Source organism: Erinaceus europaeus, chromosome 10, assembly GCF_950295315.1.
Source record: "Erinaceus europaeus chromosome 10, mEriEur2.1, whole genome shotgun sequence".
NCBI lineage: Eukaryota > Metazoa > Chordata > Mammalia > Eulipotyphla > Erinaceidae > Erinaceus > Erinaceus europaeus.
Window position 1 is genome coordinate 86,417,135 of NC_080171.1, and position 20,045 is coordinate 86,437,179.

At 38.5% G+C, this 20,045-nt stretch overlaps 1 protein-coding gene across 4 annotated transcripts in view; it reads right to left on the bottom strand.

The window, feature by feature from the left end:
• ASTN2 (astrotactin 2) overlaps nucleotides 1–20,045 on the bottom strand; it is a 1,286,255-nt gene that overhangs the window by 748,673 nt on the left and 517,537 nt on the right. For all 4 annotated transcript variants that reach the window (XM_060200048.1, XM_007521936.3, XM_060200047.1 and 1 more), the window contains one exon: nucleotides 9,938–10,105. In XM_060200048.1, coding sequence (XP_060056031.1) covers nucleotides 9,938–10,105 — 168 coding nt within the window. The remainder of the gene's footprint in view (nucleotides 1–9,937; nucleotides 10,106–20,045) is intronic.

Sequence of the window (20,045 nt, forward strand, 5' to 3'; positions counted from 1 at the left end):
TCAAATTTCTATCCCTCACTACTGCATTTTGTCTTATTCCCAATCCAATTGAGTTCTCTCTTTTTTTTTTCCAATTCAACTTATTCTGTAAATCCTCTGTCCAAAAGTTTCATGTCCACCTCTGATAATTCCCAGTGAATACACATCAAAAAGAGAATGCTCACACACTCTCTCTTTTTCTGTTTCTCTCTTGCTCTCTCCACTTCTCTCTCTCTCTCTCTCTCTCCCTATCTCTTTATCTCTCCTCAATTTTAAAACTACTCTCTCACATACACGTTTCTCAAAATAGTAGCTTATCACTCAGTGTGGGTCCAAACCCCAGATGTGATATTAAGTAAATTTATGACCCTGGGAATGTCAACGGAATACTTAAATTTCAGGACATAGCTTCTTTTATAAAAAACAGAAGAGATAGCCAGGAGTGTTATAAAGACAAAAGCAATTATATAAGCCACAGCCTAAAACTTTGTACACAATAAATACATACTAAACTATAGATGCTCTCATTGTCACTCCAGTGTTCATATAATTCTCGATCTCTCCAAAACTCTATCACACATGTCTTAACTATAAACTATTTAGGTCACTTTCAAGCACCTCATTCTCTATACATAATTAGCTTGTATCAAATGGCTCAATCCAGTCAGTCAATGAAAATAAGATGGTTATCTTTCATTCCAGGTACTTTAAATGAACAAATCTTGTTTTACTGTTGTTTAAATTACTTGAGTTGAAAACAATTTTGAAGTTTTGCCCTCGTATTTTGCAGGTCTGAATAATAAGGCATGGGTTTTATATATTGGCCAATTGGTTTAGATAAGTTTTGTTTAATTCAAGTTCCAGTAGAGTTCACAGCCAAAGAATGGTGATATAGAGATATTATATATTTAGAGGATTATAATGACTTATTTCATGAAAGATACAATTCCTCTGCTTCTGCTTCTTCTTCTAGCGTCTGCCCTTCTTCTGTAGCCAGTCAACAGCGTCAGGTTGAGCCTGATGTAAAGTTAAGAGACCTCCTTTGAATCTGGAGAGGTGGCAGTCGTTGACTATGTGGGTCATAGTCTGTCTGTAGCCGCAGGGGCAGTTCGGGTCATCTCTGGCTCCCCAGTGATGGAACATAGCAGCGCACCGGCCATGGCCTGTTCGATAGCGATTGAGGAGGGCCCAATCATAACGTGCTAGGTCAAAGCCGGGTTGATGCTTGCAGGGGTCTGTGATGAGGTGTTTGTTCTTTACCTCAGCTGACTGCCAACTCTGTTTCCAAGACACTGGAACAGAGAAGTTCAGTGTAGGCATAGGGGACTAGATTGGGTGACGAGACGTCAAGCGTTGGACAGGGTGGGCGAAGATATCCATGTATATTGGCAGGTCCGGTCGAGCGTAGACGTGGGAAATGAGCTTAGATGATGCCGCATCCCGATGAATATCTGGCGGGGCGATGTTGCTAAGAACTGGCAGCCATGGAACCGGGGTGGAACGGATGGTTCCAGAAATTATCCTCATGGAGGAATATAATTTGGAATTGACCAAGTGGACATGGGGGCTACGGAACCATACTGGGGCACAGTATTCTGCAGTGGAATAGCATAATGCCAGAGATGATGATTGTAGTGTGGAAGCGCTCGAGCCCCATGAGGAGCTGGCCAGTCTTGCAATGATGTTATTCCTCGCGCCCACCTTTGTTGCAGTTTTCATGAGATGTTCATGAAATGACAGAGTGCGATCGAGAATAACGCCAAGATAGACTGGCTGGGCTTCATGCCGGATTCTCGTATTGCCAAGCTGCACATTAAGCTCACGCGAGGCCGAGGCATGGTGTAGATGGAAAACAGATGATACCGTTTTTGCAGTGCTAGGGATTAGTCGCCATTTTTTACAGTAATCAGATATCAGAGACATGTCTTTCGTGAGTGTTACCTCAAGGATGTCGAACTTGGATGCCTGAGTTGCACAGCAGATGTCATCGGCGTAGATGAACTTCCTTGAAGAAGTTTCTGGGAGGTCATTGATGTAAATATTAAACAGCGTAGGAGCCAGAACAGAGCCCTCTACTGAGATGCCTTTAGTGTAACAACTTATTAGTTTTAATCCTAAACAGATTAAGGATAGGTATTATCTCTGAGTTCAAGCAAGACTAGTAGAATCTGGTTGAAGGGACACAGTGAACCCCATATATAACAAAGTGGCCAAATCTGCCCAATGGGGAAAATAAGTGGTGTTGGCAGAATTGGACAGCCGCATGTAGAAAAATGAAACTAGACCACCAATTAACATTGCACACCAAAATTAACTCAAAATAAATCAAAGATCTGGATATTAGACCTGAAAGTATAAAACACATAGGAAAACATATTGGTGAAACATTTTATGACATTAACACTAAAGATATATTTGGAGACTTCACTCCATGGGAAATGGAAACAAAAACAAAATTGAACAAATGGGGCCATTTCAAATTAAAGGCTTCTATAAATAAAAAGAAAACTCCATAAGGATAAACAGGAAATCTAGCAACTGGGAGAACATATTCACACACCATACTTTAGACGAACGGTTCATAACAAACATCTATAAAGAAATCATACAGCTCAACAAAAAAAGAAAAAGAACAACCCAATAAAAAAAGTGGGCAGAAGATATGAATAGATTGTTCTCTAAAGAAGAGATACACATGGCCCACAGACATATGTGGAAATGCTCTAATTAATTTATCTCCAGAGAAATGCAAATTAAAACCAAATGAGGGAGTCGGGCTGTAGTACAGCGGGCTTAGCGCAGGTGGCGCAGCAGGTCTGCAGGTGTCTATCTTTCTCTCCTCCTCTCTGTCTTCCCCTCCCTCTCTCCATTTCTCTCTGCCCTATCCAACAACAACAACAACAATAATAACTACAACAATAAAACAGCAAGGGCAACAAAAGGGAAAAAATAAATTTAAAAAAATGAGATACCAACTCACACCTTTGAGAATGGCCTTCATCAATAAAACAGGAGAGGGTAAATGCTTGAAAGGATGTAAAGAGAAAGGGGCTCTCTTACACAACTGGTGGGAATGAAAACTGGTACAAATAAGGAGAATCCTTAAACAAATACAGATGGAAATATCTTATGATCCAGCAATTCTACTACTGGAACTTTTCCCAAAAAATATAATAACACTAATTTGAAGGGATATATGTACCCACATGTTCATAGCTGCACTATTCTATTCACAATAGTCAAAATTTGGAAACAGCCAAAATGCCCTTTGACAGATGACTGGATACAAAAGTTATGGAACATATACTCTATGGAGTAAGACTCAGCAGTAAAAAAGATTTTACATCCTTTGTGATAAAATGGGTGAAACTCCATAATATTATGCTTTGTGAAGTAAGCAAGGGAGTAAAGGAAAACCACAGGATGGTTTTACTCATGTGTGGAATTTAGAGAACTGAATATACACACCTGAAACAAACATACAAACAAATAACATATAGCCCATATTTAGACTGTGGAAAACTATAGTGGTTACCTTGGGGGAGGCACAGACTTTCAGTGGTGGGAAAGGTGGGAAATTATAATCTTGTTGATTTATATTCTCATAAATTACTATTAATGCGACATGTCAGGAGGGGGAATAAATTTAATACTTCAAGTTCTCTAACTGCCTAGACCATAGCCATAAGTACAAATATTTTCTTTTAATGTAAGATGATTTAACTCTGGTACTGGGTTTAAACTGTGCAAGGAGATCTAAAAGCATGCACATGTAGCTTTTAAGCCTCTAAGTCAACTACAACTTTAGGACAGACAGATTAAGATCATTTGACCCTGTCAGAATCTAAATTATGAAGATGTCCAGATATCACTAAAAAGGCACACAGCATAGTGAGAGCAAGTATATTACTAAAGATGTTAACCATTGGATTACCATAGAAAACAAACCCCCAACTAACTTGGTTATAGTAATAGTAAATAATTATTCTATTATAAACTTTCTTTTTAAAATATTTTATTTATTTATTAATGAGAAAGATCAGAGGAGAGACAGCGATAGAACCAGATATCACCCTGGTACATGTGCTGTCGGAGATCAAACTCAGGACCTCATGCCTGAGATTCCAATGCCCTATCCCTATCCCAGACCACATCTAAACTCTTTCTAAGACTACAAGAAACCCCTTGCATTCTCTTCAAGATCCTTATTTCTCCTAGCCTTGGAACATCAAAGACTATGCCCATACTTCTTGATATTTCTTCTCTATAATTCTTTACCACTATACCACCTCTGTTGACTTCAACCAAATAGCTATTGGTGATGCCACTCCATATCATACTGCTACTGAATTCTTACTGTGGACTGTAAGCAGAGATGTGAAGCCTGGGATGTCAACCTTGAAACTCTTCAAACATAGTGAGATCATTCCCAACACATGGAACTACCTACATCCACATTAGATGGTACATCATTTAACAAAGTTATAGATACTATATATAGGCTAGGGCTTAGAGTACTGGATACAGGTGTACATGCATCCATAAGAAAGGGGCCATTGTATAATTCAAAGTAATAGCACTCAGTAGTCTTCTATGATTAGTCTTAGACCTAATAAACCTGGAATTCTAGTTGAAGTATCTAAAGAAGGAATAAAGATTATCCAATCAATTAGACTTAGACTAAATTAACTTGGCAATCTAGCAGAAAGTCCAAGAGAGGGAAGATCCCAAAAACTAACTCTGGTTGGGTTCTACAAATGACATTCAATGCTTAAACAACTGGGAGAAAGTCTAAGCTCATCAGATAAAGAAAATACCACAAAAGTTGGATAAGGACAAGAGACTGGTTCACTTAATAATAGCCCTTTTGGTCAGTATCATACTACCTAATCATCTGGGGTCCTAGTCAGGGAACCCTTTGATTCCCCCCCAAAAATTGATGGCCCTAGACCTCTAATGGACCCCTCTCTGCAACACCACTGGTCACTTTCATCAGAAAAGTCATCATAAGGTGGGCCTTCACAGAACAAGAAATGTTAGGGACTACCCTAGTCTCCAAAGGGAGGCTGAGGTATCCTACCCTGCCACTCTAGGAAGATTGGCCCTGAAATGAACACAGCCTACAATGTTCCCAGCTGTGAGCTCAGACTGATAGGGATTCAGTGGTTTCACAGGCTCTGATGCTTAATATAAAACATATAAAGTCCCTGGGTTGGATGGATGGAGAGAAATAATTTTATCCAGATTTTTTTTTCAAGAATGGAGCTATTCACTACCTTAATCCAATTTTCTTGTCCTTTTCTCTACTCTGACATCATTTTCTCAGACAATATGTTTATTCAACTTCATCCTAGCTATCAAACTCAAACAAAACCACCATAGTTGTGGGCCCTTAGGAACATGCATAAAATGGACTTCCTAGCTTTCTTCCACCCTAATCTCATCTATATTATTCCTACTTTTTTGTTCCTCTTAATTAACCATTTTGTCTTACTTTTTTTCCTGGCACCCTCCAGACACCAAGTTGAAGATGCTACCATGATTCTATCCTGACTTCTCTGGGCAGAAGACTTCACCAGTATGTCCTAGAACCTCACCTCTACAGAGCTCCAGCCCACTAGGGAAAGATAGAAACAAGCTGGGGGGTATGGATTGATCTGCTAAAAATCCATGTGCAGCAGAGAAGCAATTATAGAAGCCAAAATTCCTACCTTCTGCAACCCCAAAACAACCTTGATTTACACTCCCAGTGGGAGAGAAATGATAGGAAGAGGATAAGAGAGCTCTGAATTCCAGCTCCATCAGCAGTGGAGAGAGAGGAGGGAAAAAAAAAGAAATTTGAATGTAGTAATGGTGTCATGAGTGGCTTAGAGGGGAAGAGAGGAACAGACCTGGAAGAAAAAGGGGTCAATTATGTACAAATGTACACATAGTTGCATAGATGATGGTTGTTTCATGTCTCCACCCTTAGAGGAACTGTGGTGGCTTACAGTGTGATGATTGGGGATTCAGAACTCTGGTGGTGGGAATGGTGTGGAATTATACTCCTGTCTACAGGTAAATCAATATAAAATCACTAATGCAATTTTTAAAAATAATAAGCCCCATCTGTGGTACTAATTATTGAAATCCCCCAGAAATACCCATCTGAGCTAAACTATGGCAAAAAGCCAGATAATCCTTGTCAAACCCACCCATGTTTCATGGAAATTATATATTCAACAGCAGCAGCAACTCTCTGATTTCTTTCTTCATTATGACTTGGGAGGGACAATTCTTCTGATTGATATATCTAAAAAAATTTTTTTTTAGATATGATGGCCAATGTCTCTAAGACTCTTTTAATCACACAAATCCAACCCAAGGGAGTGGGTTATTTATACAAACTAAGTCATCTTTGATAGATCTAAGAGCCAAATATGGACAGGACTCAGGTATTTAGTTTTTCCTTGACTTTTTTCATATTCCATTTCCTTATGGTGGCAAAGGAGGACAGCATGTTATCCTCTTTGGTTTTGACGTTCTTCTCCAATCTATCAATTAGAAAGGAGACTTTCCCTGTTCCAATGGTCAGTATAGTCTTGCTAAATTCCTTGGTGATTCTCAGTATATCTGGCTCATAATCTTTCTATGAGTTCTCATTTTATTTACCTTTCTGATTTCATGATTTTACTCCTTAGTTTCCTACATTGTCGTTATGTCCAACATATTTTCTAGATTCCAGCCCCATCATATTTTCTCTGGTTCTGGAAATAAAGGTAAACAGCATTCTCCTTTATTTTCAATTATGAGGATTCCTCTGTTAAATCTTTCCTCCTCATACTACATACTCGTTCGTGTACAAAACTCAGCGAAACAGTCATCATCTCCATGATGTATCTCCTGAAATATCCATGCTAATATGTTTCTGTCTTTTCTCTGAGTATGGAGTACTTTATCAGTGCTAGCTCTTGATTTATACTGCAGTGTATTTTTTACAATAGCTGTATGTGAGCACATTTCTCTAACCCAGAGGAAAATGTGAAGTCTACAAAGGCAGGAACATTGTCCAATTTGTCTGTAATTTCCAATTGCACTTACCACCCACACTTACTAAGTTGTGGAATTAAGAAGATCTTGATTGAATTGAGTCTAAAAGATTAAAGTTTGAAAAGTGAGTTTTATTCAAGCCCTATGAAAACATATTTAGGGATCTTACACTTTTATTTCTACTTCATACCTATACACTGTTTCATTCATTTATGCTTTCAGTGACATGTAAGAGTAAGGTGCTTTGTTGGGTAATAAAGTGTAAAAGACAACAGGTGTAAATTAGATTATAAGAAGTTTACATTTCAGAAGGCAGAAAAAGCTTCCAAACAATACTTGAAGTTTTAATCAGATTTTAGTCAACATAACTCTAAAGGCATTTTGAAAGAGGTCACCCATTCTACCGAGAGAAATGAGAGATAATTAATGAATATGATTTGGGAAGGAAGATAATTAAATGCTGAAAAACATAGAAATAGGCATGTGAACTTTAGTTAGATAGAAGACTGTGGATGGAAATTTGTAGTATAATTGTTGATAGGAGCAGATTATACAATGCAAAAAGGTATTCTCTTGAAAATGTACCTTAATAGATTGGTGAGGTAAGAGAATTTTATGGCTAAGAATACTGACTACTGGACAGTTCTTGGTGACTGGTTCCTCTAGTTCTGGAAAATAATTTTTTAAAAAATAAAAATGATGTCAATTCCAGCTATCTGCTGTCTGTGTGATTTTGTCCTCTTGTTATTCTACTCTGATGAAGGAACATACCTTTCATTTGGACCACTGAGATCTCTTACTCTGCACAGTGGTTGTCCTTATGTCCCTATGGTATCTGTGTAATTAGTTTTCCAAGAAAAATGGTCAAACACTTGTCAAGGGTGAGTGGGATGAAACTCCATAAAAGAGACACCAATACAAATTGTAGGAGGAGTTGAGAACTGAGAGCAAAAAGAACTCAGTTGTCTCATTAATCGAAAAGAGAAAATTAAAGTCATCATTGACTTGTCTAATGTTTTCATCTCCCATATGCAATAACAAATTCTGTCAACTTCACATTTTATGTGTCAGATGGAGACAACTCTCTCAGATAGCTGCTCTCTAATCATCCTTTTTATTATCATATATCATATTATCTAACTAATTATTAATAACATCTATAGTTAGATGCTATTGACTACATATTATTTATCTCTAGATATTATCTGTCATAGAATAAATATAATCCTAAATATTTATCTATGGATTACACTCCTTCATCTGCCAATCATCCTTAATTATCAGTATTTTTTTCATTTCTGCCCTGACCCCCATCATCTAAACCACTATCAGTTCTTACCTACATTAGTAGTGTCCTTGAATGCTTCCTCAGTCAAATTCCACTGAGCAGTAAGATTATTATAAGTTAGGTCACATCATGCTGCTCCTTTCCTCAAAATCTGCCACTGACACATAATTCTATTCAGAATAATAAAATCCAAAGCTCTTGTTTTCTCATACAAAATTCTGTCATCTTCCCTAGCCCACCTGAAACAACCTTCTTGTTCTTCTGATTAATCTCTTATTCCTCTGCTTTCTCCCTCCCCTTTACACATGCTAGTCTTCTTGCTAGTGAAATAAGGACACAGTCTTGTGTTCCTGTCTCAGAGTACTGCTCCTTGCTGTTCCCTCTGCCTAGAATGTGCTTCCCAGATAGTGCTATGGTTTTTTCCCATCTCCCATCTAAAGCTGTCTGCTCAAATGTCTTTGTGCAATAACTCTTTCTGAAATAGCATTTCTGTTCCTACTCCCAGGTGAGCATCCCATATGCTTTGTGCTCTCTATATCACTCCTTTCTCCTAGCTTTTGTATTTCCTGATAGTGTCTTTATTTACTCGTCTATAGGGGCACCACCGCGCAACAGAACTTCCTGCAATCACGGCTTAAGAAGGCAGACTCTATGTTCATGTGGCTTTGGAGGACTATGGTTAATGGTCTGAACTATGTTTAATGTAACTGAGAAATTAGTTTTTATTGAATTTTCATTAATTTAAATTGAGAGACCCACCTGTGACGAGTGGCTGCCTTGTCAGACAGTGCAGATTGACTGTCTTTCTCAGAAGAATATGGCTTTATTAAGAGTGGAAATTCTCCCCATATTGTTCACTGCTGTGTTTTAAATAACAGAAAAGTGCCTGGCTGAATGCCTACCCAGTGAATGAGTAAATGACTGTTCTAGGTGATTCCCAAGAATCGTCTCATTTAATCTTAACAGCAGGTCTATGTGTTAGATGTTATTTCATTCGGTAGTTTCCATCAAGGAAAAAGGTCACATTAAAGTACATCTGCATACTCTATACCTCGCTACCAGTGTGTCTCATTTAAGGTGAAAAGGATTCTGAGGATTTAATGTCTAGCATGAAGAATATAGACAACAAAGCTGTATACTACATTTGGAAGGTGTCAAAATGGTAGATGTTAGTGTTATCACACACACCCAAACAGACACAGCAATAATTACATGAAGTCGTAGAGGTGTTAATGGATCTTAATGCAATAAGCACAGTGTATCATGCTCTAGATCTTAAATTTATAGGTGCTATATGTGAATTATATCTCAATAAAGTTGTAAATGATAAAGTATATAACCAGTAAGTGGGAAACAGATTCTAAGCTAAAGTATGTCTGAGAACATTCAGGTACTCTGTCTTGCTGGACTTGAATTAGATGGTTTCTGTAGTCATTTGTAACTGAAGGATTCTGTGACTTTATGATAATTTCTCCCCTGCTAGGCAATGACAGTATATACTTTAACCACCAGTGGGGTAAACAGTCCTCTACCTAAAGCCACTGTCAGCAACACAGTACCTATAATTCTTTAGACTCAGGACAGATGATTCTATATCCCCTGCCCTCCCTCCTCTGTCTCTATCCTAGTCCCATGACTCACCTGTTTCTGGGTCACAGAGCTGCTCGCAGGCATCTGTAGTCCTCTGTCCACAGAGGTCTCTCACCCATGGTGAGGTGGCATTGATCTGGTAATATAGGGACAACTTGGCAGGGTTTAACCAGTCAGAAATGTCCAAGTAACTTCCTTCACTCACCACGAAGCTGCTTCCTGTGCATGAACAGAAAAAAAAAAAGAAAAAAAAAGATAGCTACTTTCTTTCCAGTTTTAGATTTGACTATATTTTATTGCTGCTGCATAGACACTACCTCCCATCCCATGCCAGGTTCCCACTTCTCATTATCTACACATATATACAGAGCATTTACAATATGCCAGTCATGGTGTTCATAGTCAACAGAGAAAAACAGTAATGAGAGAGAGAGAGGGGGAGAGGGAGAGGGAGAGGGAGAGGGAGGGAGAGAGAGAGAGAGAGAGAGAGGGAGAGAACAACTACTGTTTAAGAGTCAGTCCCTTACTATCCCTGCATTTCACTTAGGAGGCTCTGGGTTTGATCCCTGACACCTCATGGAAGCAGCAAAGGAAACTCCACAGGTGGTAGAGCAGTATTTTGTTTTATCTTAAAAGTTTAAAAAAATTATCTTTATTTACTTATTTATTGGATAGAGACACCATAAATCAAGAGGGGAGGCCGTAATAGAGAGGGAGAGAACAGACATCTACAGCCCTGCTTCACCACTCACAAAGCTTTCTCCCTGAAGGTGGGGACCAGGAGATCGAGCTCAGGTCCTCTTGCACTATAACATGTGTGCTCAACCAGGTGTGCCCCCACCCAGTCCATACAGTATTTTGTTCTTTATTCCTCTCTTTCCCTGCTTCTCCTCTACCCCTCCAAATATATGTTTGTCACTCCAAAAACAGAACAAAAATGTTGGTTTGGGAAGGTTGTTACAGTGGTAATATACATGGTTTAGACACTGAGTTCAGTATATAAATTTAATGAGTAATCACAGGGGAGTGCCACTGTCATTAAACATCATCCAAGGATACCTGTAAGTCATGTCCGCAGGAATTAGGTAGATGATCGATAAAAGAGGTTGTCTGAGTGTTAGCAGAATAGTATTCTGGCTTCCTAACCTAACACACACAGTTTATTATAAGAGACAGAAATTAAGGCACAAAATTCTCTAAGACCCTTAAGGGGATTTTTTTTTTTTTAAAGACAGGACTCATGCACTAGGAATGCTTTCATGTAGGGAAACAACAGAAAAAGTCGGAGTATGAACCCAGCAGGCACTATAAAAATGGAGCAGATGTGACCTAACTCAAACCAGCTCTTGTCAAATGTGTCTCTAAAGCCACTGGCTCCACATCTTTAGATTTTCTACAAAGGAGGATGAAAATTCAGGTTTTTTTTTTTTTTGTAGTGTAATCTACCAGGTTTTAAATGGTAGCTTAAATTGTTTTGTTCTTGTAAAATTATACAGATTAAAGAAAATGCCCCTGTTTACTAAAATATTAGCAGAAGTCAAGTTCTGAATGCTAGTAAAATATGAAATTAGTGGATTTAATTTTTATGCTTTTTCTAAATGATTTTCCATAAACATGAATAAATTTTATAACCAGGAAAAATGTTGCCTACCTTTAAAAATAATAAAATGCTATTTTAAAATACACACATATATGAATTACATAGAGGGGTGTGTGTGTGTGTGTGTGTGTGTGTGTGTGTGTGTGTGTGTGCGTGTGTATGCTTCTGGAAGACAAATCCAAGGAGGAGTGATTGCACAGTGTATATTAATTAATATTGACTGTATGCATGAGAGATACAGCAAAGGTAGATTTCTTAAGGGAAAATAAGAGCAGACCTACCTTCTGGACCTCGAGAACAATTTTAAATTCATAGACAATCTAGCAATTTCAGCAGATCTTCAGTTATTCCGTAATGAATGTGACTTGAGTTTTCTTTTTTTTTTCTGTTCTTTTTTTTTTTATGACTTAAATTTTTTCTCTACATTTAGTTCTCTTTATTCCATTACCAGACAACAGAATATCTCCATGTATGTAGTTCAAATTTTCCACAAAAGGACATAAATAATAGTCACCTATATGTTTAAAAGCCAGGTCACATAAAACTCTGGTGGTTGAACAGTGACTGGTTTCTCTTTGACTTTGGCACCCAGCTGTGGTCCTCATTACAATGGGCAGGGTCACAGGGGTTCACATCAGATCATAGCTGATTGCCTTGGCAATGAAAGAGTCCTTGAACAGGCTAAAGCAAGCAAACGATGCTTCTGCTGTCTAATTCTCACAACTGCTGTGATGTATACCAACCTATAGAGGGAGTTCCCAAGTCAAAGCAGAATGTGGTTCTTGGTGGAGAGAAAAGAGAATCGACACTAAATGGAAGGAGTAGAGAGCATCAATATCAGAGATAAGGAAATGACCACATTTAAAACTGGTTTCAAAATCCCTGGCAGCCAGAACAAAACAAGAAGTCGGCTGGATCCCATATTTCACATTTCTGCCAAAGGAAGACATTCAAATCAATCTGCAAAGCCATACTTCCCCTTCAGGAACTAAGCCCAAGCAGAAAAATGTCACATGGATCCTTGTGCAAGGCACCAAACATCAGTTATCAACTGCAGATTTTTCTTTTTAAAGAGCACAGTCATGCTGTTTAAATGGATAATTCTTGTATTTATTCTCACCGAAGACCAAAGAATAGATATTGAATTGTATCCCAGGGCTGAGTTTGGCTAATACCACTCCTTTAGAAAGGCTTCACAGTACAGACATAAAGAAAATTGAGCTAGCAAGACATGTATTCATATCATCACTCTGCTACTTACTGGCTCAGTAAACTAGGAAAAGAAACAAACATTCAGTCATCTCATCTCATTCTTACTGGCTCAGTAAACTAGGAAAAGAAAACAAACATTCAGTACGGATGCCACTTCCCTTTTCAAAGGATAAATGTGAAGACTGAATGAGATACTGAATTTATTTGTCTGAGGTAAGGTTGGATAGCAAGCAGACTCAAAAGTAAAGACTAAGCTGCAGGAGATTTTTCTGGGGTGAGCAAAATAGAATTGGGTGGGAGAAATCACACTCTGCTGCAGCAAAACCCACAACTGATCCCACAGGGAGCTCTGAAGCAGGAATGGGCCTTCAGAGTTCTTTTAGATATAGACAAACATATCTGGTCTTTGTATCACAACATTAAGTAGTTATCCGTTATATTCATCCCTCTAGAAGTTGAGAAAGAATAACAGAAAGGGAAACTAAAAGCAGGATCTGATTAAATCAAGAGCATGACACCAATGTAAAAACACCGTGGTGAAGGAGAGGGTGGCCATTGGCCTTCCCGACATGGTGGAGGGTGGGGGGGCGGGGGTGGATGGTGGGGATGAGACACAATCTTTTGGTGGTGGGAGTGGTGTTTATGTACAATCCTATTAAAGTGTAAACATTATATAAACCACTATTTAATTAATATGAAAGGCAAAAAACTGATGATATGTCTAGAACTTCTTAAAACACAGACTGAGTCTTTTTAATACACAGGCTGTCTTTGATATGTTCTCTCCCAAAAGCCTAGACCAGGGAGAACAGAAGTAACCGATAGCACAGCTATATACAAGATGCTGGGTACTATACCCCAAACCCTATCAAAGGGACTTTCCGAAGTTAACTCTATCACGAAATAATGTGATGATAACAATTACTATCCATTGTCTTCTTGAACCCTAAGACAACAGGAACCTCATTTTTGCACTATAGAGCCTATATATTTCCCCCAGTCCTGGAACCTTAGGGTGGGGCCCACTTTTCTGCATACTGCTCTCAATTCAAATAAAATAATATTGCATCCACGGATCGCAACCTAATCAACACAACGAGTGCCACCCCAGCATGCTTCACTTCAGACTGTGACCAGAGACTTCAGGTGTGGAATGACAACCCTTCAGCTTCATCACTCGGGTGAGACATTTCCTTTCATAGTATTCTCTAATTCAATTCCAGGTGTTCCACTCCCCAATAAAGTCCCCAAACCTAGATATAGTTCAGGCCCCCTGAGATAGAGCATAAGTTCACCCGTGCACATAAACTAGGGGAAAAATATATACCTGAAAGCAGAAGTACACAAGAGCATGCAGGGAATACCCCCAACACTTCATCTGCAGTATTACAGTTTTTAGGTCCATGATTGTTCAACAATTTGTTTGGCTTTGTATGTTAACTCTCTTTTCAGCCACCAGGTTCCGGATGCTGACCAGACTTCCCTGGACAGAAGACCCCATCAATGTGTACTGGAGCGCCACTTCCTCAGAGTCCCACCCTACTAGGGAAAGAGAGAGACAGACTGGAAGTATGGATAGACCAGTCAACGCCCATGTTCAGCGGGGAAGCAATGACAGAAGCCAGACCTTCCACCCTCTGCAACCCACAACGACCCTGGATCCATACTCCCAGAGAGATAGAGAATGGAAAGGCTATCAGGGGAGGGGGTGGGATGTGGAGATCAGGTTATGGGAATTGTGCGGAATTGTACCCCTCTCATTCTATGGTTTTGTTAATGTCTCCTTTCTTAAATAAATACAAAAAAAATAAAGAAGGAACCTAAACTTCAATGAAAGGTTCTTCACAATGAAGGACACTGTTCAAGAAAGACATTAAGAGGATGATCAAACTCCAACATTTGTGGTGCCTAGGGAAATGAAAGTCTAGGTTTGGGGACATGTAATGACACAATGGGCAGCATGATAATATCTATTATAGTCTAAGACATCCCTGGCATATTGTGAAATTGCAACTAACATGAACTGTTTTGATTACTATTTAGACTTCTTGTGAACTTGAAATCTCTGAAAACAAAGCAAATTAATGTATCTCTGCTAAATGTGAGAAATATGAGTCTCTTTGAAAGATACTGATAAACATGCTATCCTAAATTCCTTTAAAAAAGATACTATACTGGGAGTCGGGCGGTAGTGCAGTGGGTTAAGCATACATGTTGCAAAGTGCAAGGACTGGACTGGCATAATGATCCTGGTTCGAGCCCCTCACTCCCCACCTGCAGGGGAGTTCCTTCATAGGTGGAGAAGCAGGTCTGCAGGTGTCTATCTTTCTCTCCCCCCTCTCTGTCTTCTCCTCCTCTCTCCATTTATTTCTGTCCTATCCAACAACAAAGATAGACAACAATAACTACAACAATATAACAAGGGCAACAAAAAGGGAATAAATAAAAATTCAAAAATATTCAAAAAGATAATATACCAAGATATATGCTGGCTTAAGGGAATATTTTGCTATCTTTTCAATAATGTCTCCTCCCATCCCTGGAATGATAGTGGTATACGTGCTGCTCAACTAATCCTTACAAGAATTTTGTGGGATAGGTATTTATTAATCCACTTCTATAGGTAAAACTGGGTTTCGGAGAAATTGATTTAACCAATTTTCACAACTAGCAAATGTCCCAAATACAAACAGAATCCACATTTTCACTATATATGAAGCTGGGACCTTCTCATTATTTCAGAAAACTTTGAGAATAAGGGACTTTATTTGCTGACTTGATTTACTTCTACTCCAGCAATATGTGCATTCATTTTGTCTACTGTATATGATAAAGTATTTGAGGAGCTTTTGCTTTCTCTGATAGACTACAGGGAATAGCTCATGATTTACTATGTAGTTTTTATCAATTCACTCCTTGGTAAAAATGACTGGTGTATGCTGGTATAGAGTTTACTAACTGTCTATTGAGTGAATTAGTGGAAGTTAAACTCACTTCATTATGGTATGTGAAGCAAGGAAAACTGCACATTTATTTAGTGTTTATTTCTCATCTTCTAGGAACAAGAATCCAAGATTAATATGTTGACCTCCAGTTCCAAACTAAAATACATGTTTTAGTATCATAGGTCCTGAGCTCTCATTCACCTTATGAGTTTGTGATGTAGATGATATAGAGTAGGGACAATAGACAAATTCAGTGTAAAGTGACAAGGATGGATTGCAGGGAGATGCCATAGAAGATAATGAAAGGATATAAAAAGTTCTCTTTAGGGAAGATGGCGGACTGAGAAGCTGCTAGTGGCTTGAGCTCTGACCACATCTTCTGGAAACGGTAGGATTTTCTGCCTTTGGTAGGCCAGTCAATAGGGGGTCCTAGCAGTGACATCAAGGAGGTGACTATAACTTAATTTGAGTTAAAAAATAGAGTAGAAAAAAAGGGAAAATTTTTTTTCTTTTAAATTATAAAGCACACCTCCTCCCCCTTCCCCCCATAACCAGTCCCTGGGGATGAGCTCCTAGCAGGCTCCCCTGCTGAGCAGATTCTGTCTTTACCAAGATTCCTGTCCCACCAGGGAGTATCATTCATTCTAAGTCTATACCCTTCTGAAACCTCTAGCCTTTTTTCTTTCTAAGTAGCCAACCTCCCCACCTCACCCCGCATTGCTAATTAAATAATTAAAAATAAATAAATAAAAACTCCTTTCACTGCTCTTTTATGACTGTTCTTTTTCCTATCTTTTTCTTTTTTTCTCTCTCTCTTTCTTTTTTTTTCTTTTTCTCATTCTTGTCATCCTTTCTTCCTTAATCCTACAGCTTCCAAAGCCACAGGCCCCAGCCCCCACACCACCAAACAGTGTGCTTTTTTGAATTCACTGATACACATTTGGGAATTATTTTGGGGAAGAATTCTGACTCAGAGTAGACTCTCACTGTGAGTATCTCTGCTCAACTTCCCTTCCTCCTTTAGCTACCCCTAAAATATACAGTGGATAGTAGACTTGCATAACCGTCTATTCTTGCTATCCCTTCTTTCTTTTCTCTTTCTTGTTCACTGGGATTTGGTTACTATTTTTTCACGGACTGGAGAAATTGTTTGGCTAACTGGTAGTGATTAAACTGCTTCAATACTTGCTTCAGTTGCTACTGTAATTCCGGAGGTTGGTGAGTGCAATTGTCATAAAGGTATTTAGTACAGTGTTGCTTGTACTCAAGACACAACAACAGAGGAACAACAGAGCATAAAAAAAGAAACACATAAATCAAAAAAATGGATAGATCAAAAACAAATAAAACTGCTACTCCAATGAATGAAGACAAGATCCCAGAAGAAACTACAAATCAGCTAGAAGGAACCATAGATAAGAAAAGTATGCAAACAATAATAAACTTATTAATCACAGAAATGAAAACAACATTGGAGGAAAGGAATGGCAGTATTAGGGAAACAAGAGTTGAGACCCCCAAGGAAAATACTGATTATCTTGAGGCAATTATGAACTGAAAGCTGAAATAGCTGTAATGAAGAAAGAAGCTGAGGCAAGGGAAAGCAGACTAACAGAAGCAGAAAACAGAATTAGTCAGACAGAGGATGAGTTAGAGAAAATGAAGAAATAGGTGAAAGAGCTTAAAAAGAGATTGAGAGACACTGAAAACAACAACAGAGACATATGGGATGATCTCAAAAGAAGTAACATTCATATAATTGGCCTGCCAGAGGAAGAAAGAGAGGAAGGGGAAGCAAATATTCTAGAGTAAATAATAGAAGAAAACTTCCCAGCCCTGAATAACAGAAAGGACATCAAGATTCAAGAGGCCCAGCGAGAACCAAACAGAATCAACCCAGACCTGAAGACACATCATAGTCACAATGAGAAGAAGTAAGGATAAAGAAAGGGTCCTAAAGGTTGCAAGAGAGAAACAAAAAGTCACATACAAGGGAAAACCCATAAGATTATCTGCAGACTTCTCCACTCAAACTCTAAAAGACAGAAGAGAATGGCAAGATATCTGTCAAGCCCTGAATGAAAAAGGGTTTCAACCAAGGATAATATATCCTGCTAGACTTTCATTCAAACTAGATGGGGGATCAAAACCTTCTTAGACAAACAACAGTTAAAGGAGGCAACCATCACCAAATTAGCCCTGAAAGAGGTTCTAAAAGACCTCTTATAAACAAGAACATCACTAAAATACTTGCAATATATCAGAGCAAACACAATTTTTTTTTGAACAATGGCACTACAATACATAAAATCCATAATATCAATAAATGTCAATGGCTTAAACTCACCCATCAAAAGGCACAGAATGGGGGGATGGATCATAAAACATAACCCAACCATATGCTGCTTGCAAGAATCCCATCTGTCACAACAAGATAAACACAGACTTAAAGTGAAAGGATGGAAAACTATCATACCGGCTAACAGACCACAAAAAAGGGCAGGAACAGCCATTCTCATCTCAGACACGATAGATTTTAAATTACATAAAGTAATAAAAGATAGGCAAGCACATTACATAATGATTAGAGGATCAATCAGCCAAGAAGACTTAACAATTATTAACATCTATGCACCCAATGAGAGACCATCTAAATACGTCAAGCACTTACTGAAAGAATTTCAAAAATACATCAATAGTAATACAATAATAGTGGGAGACTTCAATACCCCACTCTCATACTTAGACAGATCAACAAAGCAGAGAACCAACAAAGATACAAGATCATTGAATGAAGAGACTGACAGACTAGACCTCTTGGACATTTTCAGAGTCCTTCACCCCCCAAAACTGGAATACACCTTCTTTTCAAATCCACATAACACATACTCAAGGATAGACCACATGTTAGGCCACAACGATAGCATCAATAAATTCAAGAACATCGAAATCATCCCAAGTATCTTCTCAGACCACAGTGGAGTAAAACTAACATTTAACAACAAACAGAAAATTATTAAAAGTCACAGAATTTGGAAACTAAACAACATGCTCCTTAAGAACCACTGGGCCAGAGATTCACTCAAGCAGGAAATTCAAATGTTCCTGGAAACAAATGAAAATGAAGACACAACCTATAAAAATATTTGGGACACAGCTAAAGTAGTACTGAGAGGGAAACTTATACTCATACAATCACATATTAAACACCAAGAAGAAGCTCAAATGAACGACCTTACTGCACACCTCAAGGACTTAGAGGAAGAGGAACAAAGGAACCCTAAAGCAACCTGAAGGACAGAAATCACTAAAATTAGAGGAGAAATAAACAACATCAAAAATAGGAGAACCATACAAAAGATCAATGAAGCCAAATGTTGGTTCTTTGAAAGATTAAACAAAATTGACAAACCCCTAGGCAGACTCACCAAACAAAAAAGAGAGAAGAATCAAATTAATAGAATTGTAAATGATGCAGGAGCTATCACAACTGACACCACAGAAATCCAGAGAATCCTGCGAAACTTCTATAAAGAACTATACACCACCAAGCTAGAGAATCTGGATGAAATGGAAGACTTCTTAGAAGCATATGCCCTACCAAAACTGAACCGAGAAGAACTACAAAATCTAAATGCACCAATCACAGACAAAGAAATTGAAACCATTATTAAGAATCTCCCGAACAACAAAAGTCCTGGACCAGATGGCTTCATAAACGAATTCTACAAAACTTTCAGGAAACAGTTAATACCCATACTTCTTAAGCTATTCCATAAGATTGAAGAAACAGGAATACTCCCTTCCACCTTCTATGAAGCCAACATCACCCTGATACCAAAAGCTGATAGGGACAGAACAAAAAAGGAAAACTACAGACCAATATCTCTGATGAACTTAGATGCCAAAATATTAAACAAGATCTTGGCCAACCGGATACAGCAACACATCAAAAAGATGGTTCATCATGACCAAGTGGGATTCATCCCAGGAATGCAAGGCTGGTTCAACACCCGTAAGTCAATGAATGTCATTCACCACATCAATAAAAGCAAAGCCAAAAACCACATGATTATCTCAATAGATACAGAGAAAGCCTTTGACAAAATCCAACACCAGTTCATGCTCAAAACTCTAAAAAAAATGGGAATAGATTGGAAATTCCTCAAGATAGTGGAGTCTATATATAGCAAACCTACAGCCAACATCATACTCAATGGAAAGAAGCTGAAAGCATTCCCCCTCAGATCGGGGACTAGACAGGGCTGTCCACTGTCACCATTACTCTTCAACATAGTATTGGAAGTTCTTGCCATAGCAATCAGGCAAGAGAAAGAAATCAAAGGAATACAGATTGGAAGGGAAGAAGTCAAGCTCTCACTATTTGCAGATGATATGATAG